The sequence below is a fragment of the Rhinoraja longicauda genome, chromosome 12 (assembly GCF_053455715.1).
Source record: "Rhinoraja longicauda isolate Sanriku21f chromosome 12, sRhiLon1.1, whole genome shotgun sequence".
Taxonomy (NCBI): Eukaryota; Metazoa; Chordata; class Chondrichthyes; order Rajiformes; family Arhynchobatidae; genus Rhinoraja; species Rhinoraja longicauda.
The window spans coordinates 17,354,434-17,370,583 of NC_135964.1; the positions used below are offsets into that span (position 1 = coordinate 17,354,434).

At 42.2% G+C, this 16,150-nt stretch overlaps 1 protein-coding gene across 2 annotated transcripts in view; it reads right to left on the reverse strand.

Annotated features, from left to right (window-relative positions):
* Positions 1 to 16,150, reverse strand: part of lsamp (limbic system associated membrane protein) — a 1,629,956-nt gene that overhangs the window by 943,475 nt on the left and 670,331 nt on the right. The window contains exon 1 of one of the 2 annotated variants that reach the window (XM_078409131.1): positions 1,513 to 1,601. The exons of the other annotated variant lie outside the window; for it this stretch is intronic. Coding sequence (XP_078265257.1) covers positions 1,513 to 1,516 — 4 coding nt within the window. The 5' untranslated portion in view covers positions 1,517 to 1,601. Of the gene's footprint in view, positions 1 to 1,512; positions 1,602 to 16,150 lie in introns of those variants that run through there. 2 annotated transcript variants of the gene reach the window in all.

Consider the following 16,150-nt stretch of genomic DNA (forward strand, 5'->3'; position numbering starts at 1 on the left):
AAACAAAATGCATGTCTTTGGAAGACCAGTATCTACAAAACAGGCCCTTGAGAAAAGTAGCCCGAGGTTCTCAACACTTTCAAGATGAGTGGCTAATTAAACTCCCAATCTCCTGCAAGACCTTGCTCAAATTTTTAAGATGCGTCAGAAGGAAACAGGCACTAATGTGCTTTATATGCAGCACTGACGCATGCCTTACTGTCTGTGGAATGAAAATGACCAGTCTCGAAAAGGTTAATGATGCAGGAATGAATTATTGCACATACAGAACTGAAAATGTTCACAAATATCATTTGAGAATATGTCCTAAAGCACACATTTCAGTTCCTTATTTATGCTGATTAATGATAAATGCACAGTAAGTGGGCAGAGCACCATTAACTAATAATGACTCACAAAATCCTACTGCCTTGCACAGTACACTCTTTCTATTACAATGGTATAGAATATTTTGCCTTTGCCCTGAGACCAGTGGTAAGTACTGATAGCTCTGTTATGCTCTTGAATTACAGCAGGTGGCCAACTTCCTCGATCCAGAAGAACACTATCGCTCTTGCAATTGCTTACATTTGTTCTTGTGTTTGGACAAAAGCACAAAAGTAAAATTCAGGTATTCTGTTCTGAGGCTGTAATTTATCATCCCATGTTCATCCTTTATCTTTATTTCTTATTCTCTTGAAATGCATAAAATTGCGCTTAGACCACACATGAAATAAACATGGAAACAAACACCTTATGCAACTGCATGTATGAGATATATATATATATATATATATATATATATATATATATATATAAAACCTGCAAATACATGCGCGTGTATTCTTACACACAATTCTACATTTTGTTCTTGCACAAAATTTAGACTAAACCACTCATGAAATATAAATGGAAACATCTTATACAACTGCATGTGTGTGTATAACATATTATTTATATATATATATATATATATATATATGTTTTTTTTAAATTTGCAGATATATATAAAATATATATAAAGGTATATTTAAGTATATAAGTATATATTTATATATATATAAAACATATATATAATTGCAAATACGTGTGCATATATTCTTACGCACAATTCTACATGCTACTAAAGTACACAAAACACAATTCCTACATTCATCCTTGATCCAGCTGTAAATTATAATGGATGCATGTGCTCAAACAAAATGGAGACCAATTGCATTCATGTGAATTGTGAACTCACAATTGGAGAAACAACCTGTTAACCTTGAATTGAATTTACCCAAGATCGCATCTGCTGAGAATTTCAGAGGCAAAGACCATTGCCACGTTCTATAAGAATACCAGGCCTCGTGTAATTAATGTAGTCAACCATGCTCCAATTCCATTCCAATTTGTCCACAGCCACAATAGAAGTCCTTTATAACAAATCATTTACATAAGCAGATGCCACAAAACATCAGATGAGCAGCAATCCAATGTGGTACTTCTCAATGTAAAATAACAGGCACAATATACAATATTCTCATCACTTACCCATGCAGAGCGAACTGCAGAGAACTCTTTCTCCAACCTTGCCACATTCTGCAGAATACCACAATAAATAACAACCAATATCACCTTACCTATAAAAAAAGAACACACACAAAGAATATGATTAAAATTTGGTATCTTGATTAAACCATTCAATTTGCAAATTGTGAAAAAAAATATTAATGGCTTCACACTGGCATAGATTAGCTGAGTTGAACAATGTGTATCTGCACTGCAAATTCCTGTTAACTCTGAACAAAGGGCAAAAATCATTTCCTGCATGTCCAGGACACATAAAGAATGACAAATTTATTGCTCTTTCACAAACAGTGCAGAGCAATGAATCAAATGTATCTCGGATTCCAGTCATACTGATTAAAGCGGTTATATGTATTCTGATTATTTCTTCCTGGCTGTCATGTTCGGGGGACAAAAGCAATGCAGGCTCTCAGTGCACCGACCAATCCCTTTAACATTTCCTCCCCAACCGTGATTTGCTCAGGAGTGTGAAAGAACATGACAGAAATAGGAGAGGATGCACTGAGAAATGAAGTGCCAGGTGGCAAAACTGCAATGGATACCATACAGTGGAAGGACCATAGAACAGGTGGAGCCAAAGAGATCCAAGAGATCCATTGACAGTTCCGGTCAATGTACTGCAGCCCTCGACCTACTGCAAGTCAGAAGAGCCAATTAAGTCATTGATGGGAGGAGCAGGTTTTATGCTTCATTCTTAGTTGTTTACTGTATGTTCGTGTTGTTACTTACGAGCAGAGCACCAAAGCACATTCCTTGTATGTGTACATACTTGGCCAATAAACCTATTCATTCATTCATTTACTGTATATGTACTAACCCTATTTGATTTCCAAAAATGTACTTGTCAGGATTCAAATCCATCTGCTAAATTTCCACCCAACTTTCCATCTGATCTATTTCCTGTGGTTGACTTTGGCAACCTGTGTACTATCCCCAACTTTTGTGTCATACATATGCTTGCTAATTACAAATTCTACTATACCAATTTACTTTAGACTTTAGAGATACAGTGTGGAAACAGGCTCTTTGGACCAGCGAACACGCGCCGACCAACGATCACCTCATGTACGAGTACTATTCTATACATCAGGGTCAAGTTACAAAAGCCAAGTAACCTGCAAAGCTGTACATAGACAAAAGCTGCAGGAAGAGGCCATTTGGCCCTTTGAGCCAGCAACGCCATTCAATGCAATCATAGCTGATCAACCACAATCAGTACCCCATTCCTGCCTTCCCCCCATACCCCTTGATTCCGCTAGCCCCAAGAGCTCCAACTAACTCTCTCTTGAATGCATCCAGTGAATCGGCCTCCAATGCCTTCTGAGACAGAGAATTCCACAAATTCACAACTGTGTGTGAAAATGTTTTTCCTCATCTTGATCTAAATGGCCTACCCCTTATTCTTAAACTGTTTCCCATGGTTCTGGACTCCCCCAACATCGGGAACATGGTTCCTGCATTAATTGTGTCTATAAGATCCCCACATCCTAAATTCAAGTGAATACAAGCCCAGTCGCTCCATTCTTTCATCATATGACTGACCCGCCATCCCGGGAATAAACGTGAATATACGCTGCACTCCCTCAATAGCAAGAATATCCTTCCTCAAATCAGGAGACCAAAACTGCACACAATGCTCCAGGTGGGGTCTCACTAGGGCCCTGTACAACTGCAGAAGGACCTCTTTGCTCCTATATTCAACTCCTCTCGTTATGAAGCGGAGTGTGGGAGGAAAGTGGAGCACCGGGAGAAAACCCAGGTGGTCACAGGGGAAATGTATAAACTCCATACAGACAACATCCGTAGTCGGGGTCAAACCTGGGTCTCTGCCTCTGTAAGGCAGCAGCTTAACTGCTGAGCCACTGTGCATCACAGTTTTTACTGAAAAATGTTTCTCAAACAATATTCTTGTAAAGGTTACATCTTCAATCACAGTTTGCATATCTCCTGCATACAAAGGTTTTTGTTATACAAGTAAGAGTTTCATGCATTAATAACCAGATGTTTACAATGTTCAGATTCCACTGCATTTTTGTTTCCTGGATCTGGCCTTGCTTTTGCAAACTATATTGTTGTACTGCTATATAGGCAATTGGTAATGCAGAGTTAGGTGCCGTTAACTTATGCCTTTCGACTTTAGAGATACAATGTGGAAACAGGCCCTTCATTAAACCGAGATGGCACCGACCATGGCTCACCGATCCACTTCTTCTATCCTGCATACTGGAGACAATTTACAGGTCAATTAACCTACAAATCTGTACATCTTTGGAGTGAGGAGGAAACTGGAGCACCCAGAGAAAACCCACACAGTCACAGTGAAAACGTACAGACAGGACCTGTAGTCAGGATTAAACTGGGGTCTAGGATGCTGTAAAGCAGCAACTCTATCACTGAGCCGATCATTCTGGTTACTGGAAACTCAGAGGATATTACTTTAAATCTCTTCAGCCCATCTCATGGCATTTATCAGATGCCACACAAGGATGACTTCTTACTCAGAAAGCACCTTGCTCAGATAGCAACAAAAGTCATTCAAAAATTGACAAATACATCATGTCATAAAAGTATGCCAAAAAAATCTTTACGCTTTTAAGTCCTTTGAGACATTCTTGAGCATTCTCTGGAAGTTTGTTTATTTACCAATCAATAGTTACCCAGATTAAATAGCATTTCCAGCCAAGGGTGTATTTGCATTTCCCTCACAGTCCCGGTAAATTCCGGGATATAAAATTAGACACAACGAACTGATTCTGCTCCAAGCAGAATATGAAGCAGTGTCACTTATTCTCTTCTTGCCAACACTTTGTAATTTAGCACAGCATGCAAAATAATGCTTGGAGTTTGTGCGCCAATGTTTAATCAATACTTTCAGCCGATCAAGAAACTTGGAAGCAGCTTAATGTGTTACAATGTTTTAACTTTTCCACTGCCCAAGTTGAACTGGCAAGACTTGATTGCATAAACCAGACCCGGATTCGATTCTGACCTCGGGTGCTGGCTGTGTGGAGTTTGCACGTTCTCCCTTTGACTGCGTGGGTTTCCTCCAAGTGCTCCAATTTTCTCCCACCTCCCAAAGACCTGCGAGTTTGCAGATTATTTGTAGGATAGTGGGATAACATGGCACAAGTGAAAGCAGGGTGTTTAATGGTCAGCGTGGTCTCGGTGGGATGAAGGGCTTGCTTCCATGCTGTATCTTCAAACATCACAAGAGTCAAGAGTCAAAAGTTCCAATGAAAGAGCAGTTAGGAAAGAAGTGTTGTGTATGCTCGGAAAGCATGACTTTTGGAAGATTATACTCATAAATTACCTTTCAACGTGTTGCCTGCATTCTGGAGCACTGCTGTGTACTGAAACTGAGTCAGCCGATTGCTGGCACTCAATTTTGGCATTTAAATGAAAATTGTTTTTGCATGATTTGGGATAGCAATTTGTAAGAACTCAACTTCCGAATGGAGGAACTGTAACTAAACTTGCAGCAGGTTTGCAAGTGTATGCAAGAATGAGTCTGAAGGAGTAGTCCAACCGGAAACATCACCCATCCTTTTTCTCCAGAGAAGCTGCCTGACCCGCTGAGTTACTCCAGCACTTTGGAGTCTGAAGAAGGTTCTCGACCCGAAACGTCACCCATTCCTTCTCTCCCGAGATGCTGCCTGACATGCTGAGTTACTCCAGCATTTTGTGAATAAATACCTTCGATTTGTACCAGCATCTGCAGTTATTTTCTTATACTACCAGCACTTTGAGTCTATCTTTCGCAGCAGGTATGTGTTTAATATTGAAGCTCCAGGTAGGTCCTGGGTAAAGGCCTTTTGTAGCCTACACACACACACATTTTATTAAACATAATGTTGCCTCATGCAAGGAGGAACTGCGGGGCTCTTTAATGACTATTTAAAAAGCACTAGGGTGTGAGCCAGAGGAAATGTTTACGATGCGGGTGTTCAACTCATTGCTTCCTTCTTGAACGCGTGCATGTAGTAAAATCCACATGTCAATACATAAACAACAACCATAATTCTACCCGCTGAGTTACTCCAGCACTTTGTGTCCTTGCCCCCTTCCTCCTTCCCAGTCGTTTTACCAGTTCCACTGTTCTCCACATGTTTCTCTTGAGATCGCACCTTCCTTATCCAACAATGGACCCACCAGCCAACACCCTGCCAGAGGTCATTTGTGGCTGGCCCTGAGTGGTCCGGGTTTTTTCTTGTCCCCTCTCCCCCCCACCCCACCGCCTGCCCACCCCCCACTTACCCACCCACCCACCACCTACTTTCTGTCCGAAACATAACCCACCCTTTTTTCCCCCCAAAGATGCTGCCTGACCCGCCGAGTTATAACAGCACTTTTTCATGATTCACTTAAAATCATGATTCCACTTAGCCTGGAATTGCAAAATCAGACATGTACCCATTAAACGGGATCACAATTGACAACAGAATTTACTAAACTGATTAATTTCCAGACTTAAAACTGATCAATTCATGGACATTTCTCCCCTCTCCCATCAGGCAAAAGGGACAGAAGTGTGAAAACACATACCTCCAGATTCATGGAACAGTTTCTTCTCAACTGGAACTACCACACTACAATGCTGAGAGTTATATTCTGCACTCTGCGTCTTTCCCTCCACTCTATCTATTATACGTGCATGGATTGATTGTATTTATGTAGAGTATTATCGGATTTGATCGGCTGGCATTCAAAACAAAGCTTTTCACTGTACCTCGGTACACGTGACAATAATAAACCTAAATCTATTCACTGGTTTAAAAATTGGGGTTGGCATATGTATGTGGGGTTAAGGATGTATCTCAGAGATGGGGAATGGAGATTTGAGTATCAGCAATTACTTAATATTATTGCAATCGCATAATTCAGATGAAGGCTCAGTAACATAGAAATTCCGATATGTCATAATTTACTCAACCCATCCCAAGGTACTGCCGGTACTGGCTCAATCCCTACCTATTTCAACACAGGTAGGCTTTAGAGAAATACCTGTCCTACACATTAAGCAGGTCAAATCCTCACAGAGTACCGATACTCGTGAAAAATCAATAGAGAGGTCAAGAAAGTGTAAAAGGAGAGGACAGCAAAAGCTAAGTATGAAATTTCAGGGCACTGAGAGGAGCATAGATTAACTAGTGCAATGGATGGGTGGCACAGGAAAAGGAGAGGAGAAAGGGGGGGGTGGGTCATCACTTAAAATCAGATCATTCAATGTTCCCTTTAGGGTGGAACAGTGGCACAGTTGGCAGAGCTATCTCTTCACAGCGCCAGAGACTCGGGCTCGATCCTGAACTCCACTCATGTGTGGAGTTTGCACATTCTCCTTGTAACTACATAGGTCTCATCTGGTTGCTCCAAATATGAGGGGGTTTGTAGGTTAATAGCCCTCTGAATTGGTCTTAACATGCAGGGGGTAGATGGGAAAGTGGGACAACATAGAACTAGTGTGAACACGCGGTTGGCATGGACTCAGTGGGTCGAAGGGACTGTTTCCATGCTTTATCTCTAAACCAATTTAAACTAAAAAGTGGGACTGATTTTGATACAGTGGGCTGGCAGATGCACAAAGTGTAATTTGCAAAAGTATTATGTCAAGAAGTTACATCCGCAATGTTGTTAATGTTATGTCTTTTAATTCTTAAACAAATATTAAGATACTTGTGAAGGCTTTGATTTCTCATGAGAATGGTGGTAAAGACAACACAATTGCAGTATCGATGCAGCTCCATTCATCGATACCGCAATTGTGTGTGTCTTTACCACCATCTGCTAAATATCTTTTAAAATAATGATCTTTTAGGGCAGCTTTGAGCATTCCCCTTCCCTTCGCCCTTATTTCCCTGAACTTGCACTGGGAGCAATAGAGGTTAGGAGATGATGATTCAACTGGATCGAATATCTTAATTGCGCTCATAGAAAACTAATGTCTATCACAGTGTAGTGGCTGGTTGCTTCACCATCATTCTCGTGAGAAATCAAAGCCTACACAAGTATCTTAATATTTGTTTAAGAATGAGAAGACATAACATTAACAACATTGAGGATGTAGCTTCTTGACAATACTTTTGCATTGATAAGCAAAGAAAGATAATGTACAGAATAGATTTAAGATATGAGGTGGCACAGTGGTAGAGTTGCTGTCTTACAGTGCCAGAGACCAAGGTTTGATCCTGACCACGGGTGCTGTCTTTAAGGAGTTTGTACATTCTCCCTTTGATCGTGTGGGTTTTCTCCTGGTGCTCTAGTTTCCTCCCATACTCCAAAAACGTACAGGTTTGTAGGTTAATTGGTTTTGCTAAATAGCAAAGTTGTTTCTAGTGTATCGGATAGCGCTGGTGTACAGGGCGATCATTGGTTGGCACGGACTCGGTAGGCCAAAGCGCCTGTTTCCGCATTGTATCTATAAAGTCTAAATTATATAAATATAAGACCAAAGAAATAAATCACTTTAAAGTCAAATCCACTGTTGGTAGAGATTAACACGTAAAATAATTCCATTTATAAAAGAGGTAGAAAAATAGGAAAACAAAATGCATGAAGATGCAAAAGAAATCAGAGGTTCTCCAAACTGTTTCAGAATAGACATGTATCCTAATGAAAGACAGATGGGTCAGGCCTGGTCATGTTTTTTTTACAAATTAACAACAGAGGCACTTATAATGAATTAGAGAATTGCCCTGAAATTATGTTTTTTTAATATCAGTGCATAAATGACTCACCCAGTTGGTAGAAATAGATACATTTCTATTCCCCAATTGCTAAAGAAAACAATGGACATTTAAAAAAATTGAACAGCAATTTTTAGTTATTTCATTCCAATTGAAAAACAGGTGTGGTTATTTTTGGTCACCTCTGTAAAGAAATACTCCTCTGCAAATTTAAGTGCTTCGTCCTGCTTTCAAGCCTTACTCTCTTGTATGAGTGGTGTGATGTAGCATCACATTTGATTCTTTCATCGGATAAGGCATTGTATCAAGGTTTGCATTTGATAGCCTGTAGACCTCTCTAATAATCAATGCTGTTCAGCTTAATTGCTTTAAAGAATCACAGCTATTTCTTTATCAGCTTTAGGGTTGTGATTGAAACACATGAAAGTGCAGGACATCCTTAACTGTTATCCTTTGAATACTTCTTATTAAGGGATCATCAAGGACTGTGCAATGACCCATCTCCATCTTCCCTTCCTGTCTGTGACACTCATATCTGTTCGACCAAACTCAGTGTCTGTCTGTCTGTCTGTGTGTCTGTGTGTCTGTGTGTCTGTGTGTCTGTGTGTCTGTCTGTCTGTCTGTCTGTCTCTGTCTGTCTGTCTGTCTGTCTGTCTGTCTGTCTGTCTGTCTGTCTGTCTGTCTGTCTGTCTGTCTGTCTGTCTGTCTGTCTGTCTGTCTGTCTGTAAAACTGTTTGTTTGTGTGTATATTAATATATTCATGCCATGGACACAGCCAAAACAGTACACGTTAGCGCGCCAATTTTAGGCAATGGGACCCGCCCAAGTGACGGCCAATGATGGATGCGCAGCTTTACATATCTGCACCTGTGCAGTTGGGTCCCGTTCAATGCCAAAAGCTCCGCACCTGCGCAGTTGCGTTCCACTCACTAATACTTACGTGTCACCAGAGTGGGGGGAGGTTGGTTACGATGGTTAGACTTGCAATAGTTCGCCTTTGCGATGGTGCAAACAGCAGGGACCTGTAGCGAGCCGCCGCTCGCTTCCGGACACGTGATCTCGTGTTTTCAACGAATGTCAACTTACAATATGTGTGCACAATCCAAAGACTCCGAACGGGATGGGATGGGTGAGTGGGTGGGGGTGGTGGGGGAAGGGAGGGGGGTTGGGGAGAGGGGTGGGAGGGGGAGGGGGGAGTGGGGAGTGTGGGGGAGGGGGAAGTGGGGGGGAGGGGATTGTGGGTGGGGGGCGAGTGGGAGTTGGGGGGAGGGGAGTGGGGGTTGGGGAGGGAGTGGGGGTTGGGGGGGAGGGGGGAGGGTGGGGGGAGTGGGTTAGGGAGTGGGGATGGGGGGCGGGGTAGTGGGTGGGGGAGTGGGAATGGGGGGGAGTGGGAATGGGGGGCAGTGGGGTGGGGGGAGGGTGCTAGACCAATGCAGAGGAGGCTTTGGGACCACAGCTCGCTCTGGCTGCAGCGCTGGTGAAACGGATGTCACAGTGAGTGGCACCCTCTCCCCTTCCCTGTATCTCCTTGCCCGCCCAGGAGAGGGCCGCATGGGAGATTTGGACCCAACGGGTCCACATGGTCTAATTTCAAATATATATATTTTTTATATGCATTTTCTAGATTCATTCTGTCTCATCGGGTCGTAATTGACAGGAGCAGAATTAGGCCATTTAGCCCATCAAGTCTACTCTGCCATTCAATCATGGCTGATCTATCTCTCCCTCCTAACACCATTCTTCTGCCTTCTCCCCATAAACCCTGACACCCGCACTAATCAAGAATCTATCTATCTCTGTCTTAAAAATTATCCAAAATCATTTCTTCCATGCCTTTAATATTCAAAATTGATGCAAAAAATCATAATACCAAACTCAAAGGGAATAAGTTCCCTTTATTCGTTCTTCCTCATTCCCACTGTGATAGTCCTGTCTACTGATTTAAAATAGCTTACAGATAGTTCTGCTATGACGCATATTTTCATAACATGAATTGGATAGAAGGCCATTGATGAATTAGGGAATACTATTTGTATTATATGGGCCACAATGGGTTATAACAGCATTGCTCTCAGGACCGAGGGGATCACTTAAATTTAATTTGGAAATTGACAAGCAGAGAAAAAAAACTGCCCTGAAAAAAAAGTCAAGGGAAATAATGTGTTTCCATGTAACCACCCTGCAGTGGTCAGACACCACTCTCTCTTAAGACCATGGTTCACTGCATGTGACCATGTAAAATGGCATCTAATGCTTCTATTCACACTAATGCAATGATATTCCATTAAACAATATGACATCCAGTCTTTGGTATTTTTAGCTAGCAGTAACAAAACAACATTGCAGGTATTAAAAAGACCTTCAATGTTGAAAATCCTGTGGAAAAAATAACATTGTTATCGCAGATCTAAAACCTTCAAGCCTTAACCCCCTTCAATATTGACATATTGTTTTTTTATATCATGAAATGTTCTATAATGAAATTTCTTTGGAAACCAAGAATTACATTGTAGCAGGACAAAATATTTTCTTTAAATTCCCCCATGCCTGCTGATATAAGGCATAATAAAGGTCGAAAGAGGGCTGGTAAAGATATAAAGAGGGAGACTTTAGAGATACAGTGCAGAAACAAGCCCTTCGGCCCATTGAATCTGCACTGTCCAGTTTAACACTTTAACTCCCCCTCCCATTCCCAAACTGACTTTTCTGTCCTGGGCCTCCTCCAATGTCAGAGTGAGGCCCAATGCAAATTGGAGGAACAGCGCCTCATATTTCGCTTGGACAGCTTACACCCCAGCGGTATTAATATTGACCTCTAGCTTCTCAAGTAACCCTTGCATCCCCTCTCTCTCTCCCTCCATCCCTCTCCCATCCTAGTTCTCCGACTAGTTTCACTGTCCTCCTGATTACATTTTACTGATTGCATGCCTTGTTGTCGCCTTCACTACAACCAAAAATGAACCATTCTACATTTTCCTTGATCATCGTCCCCTTTGATCTCTCTTTGTCACACCTTACCCTTCCATAACCCTATGTCTCCCTCTCCCCCGACTCTCAGTCTGAAGAAGGGTCTCAACACTCTCAATGCAATATAAAACATTTTCCATAGAATTGGATTGCATTTAATCTTCACTTTGACATGCAGAGTGCTGAACAATAGCCTGTAATTTATTTCTCCAACAACACATTGCGTTGATATAATTGCTCAAAAATACAAAATGAAAACAGCAGTGAATACATGAAAGAAAAAATATTTAAAACGAAATTCTTGATTCTTAAAACTCCCTGCATCTCATGCTTGCTTCTTCATGAGTTTGTTGAAATCTCATTATAAAAGAGCATCTGCCGCCCCAAAATCCATTATTAACTGGTTGATTACTCTTGCAGTTGAAATGCTGATATACAAAACAGTTTTAAATGAAGCCCGTAATGGAGTCAGGTATTAATGGACTCAAATACTTCTGCATAGTTTTTTTCTGCTGGAATGAATTTGCATAATATTCTCAAATAAATGGAGCAACAGTAGAATTTGTTATTCACCCCAGTCATTGTGCAAATGTCAAAGGTAGCATTTTAAACATGCAAAGCAGAATTAATTATCCTTTTTAGATTTAGAAATGCAGCGTGATGAAGAATGAAACTGAAGGCGAGTTAATTTTGAAACGCAGTTTGGAATTTTGATGATCAGTTAAAGGACCCAAGATCAGAAGATCCTTGCACACCTCACGCTGCCTCGGCAAGACCACCAGCATAATCAAGGACGAGTCGCACCCCGGACCCTATCTCTTCTCCCCTCGGGCACAGAGGTACAGAAGTGTGAAAACACACACATCGAGATTCCCCCCCAGTTTCTTCCCAGCTGTTCACGGGCAACTGAACCATCTTACAAAAAATCAGAGAGCTCTCCTGAGCTACTATCTACCTCATTGGAGACCCTCGGACTATCTATAATCGGACTTTACCTTGCACCAAAAATTATTCATGTTATCCCCTGAACCATGTATCTGTACACTGTGGATGACTCGATTGTAATCATGTACTGTCTTTTCAGGTAAGCTTTTCCCTGTACCTCAGTACACGTGACAATAAACTAAACTCAAGCTCAGTATTTCCTAAATGATTGGACATCAGTACTATTTATTCACAAAATGCTTCCCCTCCTCCTTCCCAGATCTCCCTCTATCTTCCTGTCTCCACCTATATCCTTCCTTTGTCCCGCCTCCATGACATCAGTCTGAAGAAGGGTCTCGACCCGAAACGTCACCCATTCCCTCTCTCCTGAGATGCTGCCTGACCTGCTGAGTTACTCCAGCATTTTGTGAATAAATACCTTCGATTTGTACCAGCATCTGCAGTTATTTTCTTATATTACACAAAATTGCTGGAGTAACTCAGCAGATCAGGCAGCATCTCAGGAGAGAAGACTATCAGTACTAGGTTGCCTTTTGCTTCTTGGTGCAGTGTGTCTAAGAATCAGCCTCATATTGCAGAGGTTGCAGGCTGGATTCCAACAGAACACCAAGAAAGTAATTCTGAAAATGTAACAACTCTTGCGTGACAAAAAGATAATAAATCCAAGCAATTTTCAAAATCCTGATCCGCTGCTCTGCAACCATCACATTCAACAGAATGGCACCACGGTCTGTGGGATGAAAACCTGAGAAAAGATTTGCACAAATATCGTTTGTATTCACCTGGGCTGGAATGATTGAGGGCAGATCCAATCAAGCAAGGATTTCCAAGTGATGAAAGGATTTGACAGAAGAGGTTGTGGAATAGTTTAGAATATGGGACCAAACTTAACATTAAAATTAAATCATTTGGAAGTGAAAGCAGGAAGGACGTTTGCCGAATAAAATGGAGTAAAGACATACAACGCTCTTTTCAAAAGCTTATTAATGATGGGTCAAATGCTATTTTCAAAACTGAGAGTGTTAATTGATTTTTGCAAGGTAAGTGCTTCAAAAGGTAGAGACCAAAGGCAGGTTAATGCATTTAAGGGAGAGATCAGTCATGATCTAATAGAATGATGGAATAGACTCAAGGGGAGAAGTGGTCCAGCCCAATCCCTATAATTATATGCCTTGAATCTTCTGTTCAATAAATTAATGAACTTTGATTCACTCAGCAATTTCTTCTAAATCATACAATGAGGGCACATTTTACATCTCGAGGTGACTTACTTTCTAATACTCTTTAATACAGTATCACAGAATTCAATATCCAGAGACTCAGGGCATTCTCAGGACCTGTACAAGATTGATTCTCAGAACTCAAAACATCCAATAATCTCATTCAAATCCTCATTAGAATTGATTGCCTGGTACTGTAACAGCAGTGCAATTATATTACCTACTGCTTTATGCAATTCACCGTATAGTTTTTCACCATCTAATCTCAATAATAATACAGATCTAATACTGCAAACTTGAATGAATACAGTCACAAGTGATTAGCCAGGACATAATCAATTAACATTTCTGTGGTCAATTAATTGTATGCGGTAACCTGTTTTACCTTACAAATTGGTACTTAACTGCTAATTCTTTCCACAAATTACTTGAATTGTGTTACTTGTGTCAAATTCATGACTGGAATGATTCAGAGCACAATGTTGTTGTGGAGGCACATTAACACAAGATGTACTGGTTCATACCAAAGATTAGCACAAAGTGCTGGAGTAACTCTGTGGGTCAGGCAGCATCTCTGGAGAAAAAACATGGGTGACGTTTTGAGTCAGGACCCTTCTGATGAACAAGGAGGTACAGAACCTGCTGAGGGCACGCAATAATGCCTTTAAATCTGGTGACACTTCAGCATACAGTGTTGCCAGATCAAACCTGAACAAAGGTATAAAAAGGGCCAAAGACACCCATAGGCAACGGGTGGAAGACCACTTCAACACCACGGACACCAGAAGCATGTGGCAGGGTGTCAGGGACATCACTGGCTACAAGAGCAGCCCTGTCTGCCCCCACAGCGATAAGGCACTGACCAATGAGCTTAACACCTTCTTTGCCCGCTTTGAAACTGGCAAAACCACCTTGAGTGGAAGAACCCCAGCCGAGGAGGAGGGACAGGTCTTGCAACTGAGCACACAGGAGGTACAACGCGCTCTGCAAAGGGTCAACCCACGCAAGGCTGCAGGACCGGATGGAGTTCAAGAAAGGGTACTGAAGGACTGTGCTGAACAAATGGCTGAGGTATTCACCAGGATCTTTAACCTGTCATTATCTCTGGCTACGGTCCCCAAGTGCCTGAAGTCGGCTATCATAGTTCCGGTGCCGAAAAAAGCAAAGATCTCCAACCTGAATGACTACCGCCCGGTTGCCCTAACGCCGATAGTCATGAAGTGCTTTGAAAGGCTGGTCCTCTCACACATCAAATCCAGCATCCCTGACTCACTGGACCCACATCAATTTGCATACAGGGCAAATAGATCCACAGAGGACGCCATCTCTCTGGCTCTTCACACTGTCCTGACTCACCTAGAGAGACAGGGCACGTACGTGAGGATGCTATTCATAGACTATAGCTCCGCCTTCAACACGGTCATCCCCACCAAGCTCATCACCAAACTCCACCAGCTAGGCCTCAGCTCGTCATTATGTGACTGGATCCTGGACTTCCTGCTGGAACGACCGCAGGCAGTGAGAATGGGCCCGCACCTGTCCTCCACTATCACCCTGAGTACCGGCACACCACAGGGCTGTGTTCTGAGCCCCATGCTCTACTCCCTCTTCAAACATGACTATGTTCCTGCATTCGACACCAACACCATTGTCAAGTTTGCAGACGACACAACGGTGATCGGGCTTATCACCAACGGGGATGAAACAAACTATAGAGCGGAGGTGCAGAACCTGGCGGACTGGTGCTCGGAGAACAACCTGTCCCTAAATACCACCAAGACCAAGGAGCTGATCATCAACTTCCGTAGGTCACACAACGGGGAATATGCCCCGATCTCTATCAACGGGGACAGTGTAGAGAGAGTGTCCAGCTTCAAGTTTCTGGGCACTCACATTTCGGAGGACCTAACATGGTCCAATAACACTGCTGCGCTGGTCAAGAAGGCACAGCAAAGACTGTTCTACCTAAGAACACTGAAAAAGTCTGGTCTACCCCAACAGCTGCTGACGACCTTCTACCGCTGCACCATAGAGAGCATCCTAACGCATGGCATCCCTGTGTGGAACCTCAGCTGCACGGAGGCAGAAAGGAAAGCTCTACAGCGGGTAGTCCATAGAGCTCAGAGGGCCAGCAGAACACAGCTACCAGACTTGGAGGGCATCTACAACACACGATGCCTCAGAAAAGCCACCAGCATCCATAAAGACTCTTCACACCCCTGCAACAGTCTGTTCGAACTCCTTCCATCGGGCAGACGATACAAGGCCTTCTACGCCCGCACCTCCAGACTCAGGAACAGCTTCATCCCCAGGGCCATAGCTGCTATGAACCGGTCCTGCTGAGCCGGATGGTCACAACGCATAGATCAACTTGCACTTTACCCTGTCTAAAACTGTTACAATTGTTTCGTTGGGTTGCTGTTGTCTAAATTACTTAAATTATTGCATCGTATGGGAGGCGCATTCCCAATCTCGTTGTACCCCTGGGTACAATGACAATAAAGATATATTGTATTGTATTGTATTGTAATGTATTGTATTCTTGCTGCTGAACCCACTGAGTTACTTCAGCACTTTGTGTCTCTACTTGGTGTAAACCAGTATCTGCAGTTCCTTCTTATTCAATGAAATATTCTAAATATTCCTTTCCTCGTTGTAGAGTCTGTGCCTCAGTCCTGAAATTTCGAACCTTTTTTTAATAAGCTAAATCAACTAATTTATCTCTCCTTGCCAGACAATTCACTCTCTCTCAGTGAAGTTATCTTGTCATATTCTAAAAACAAAATTTAA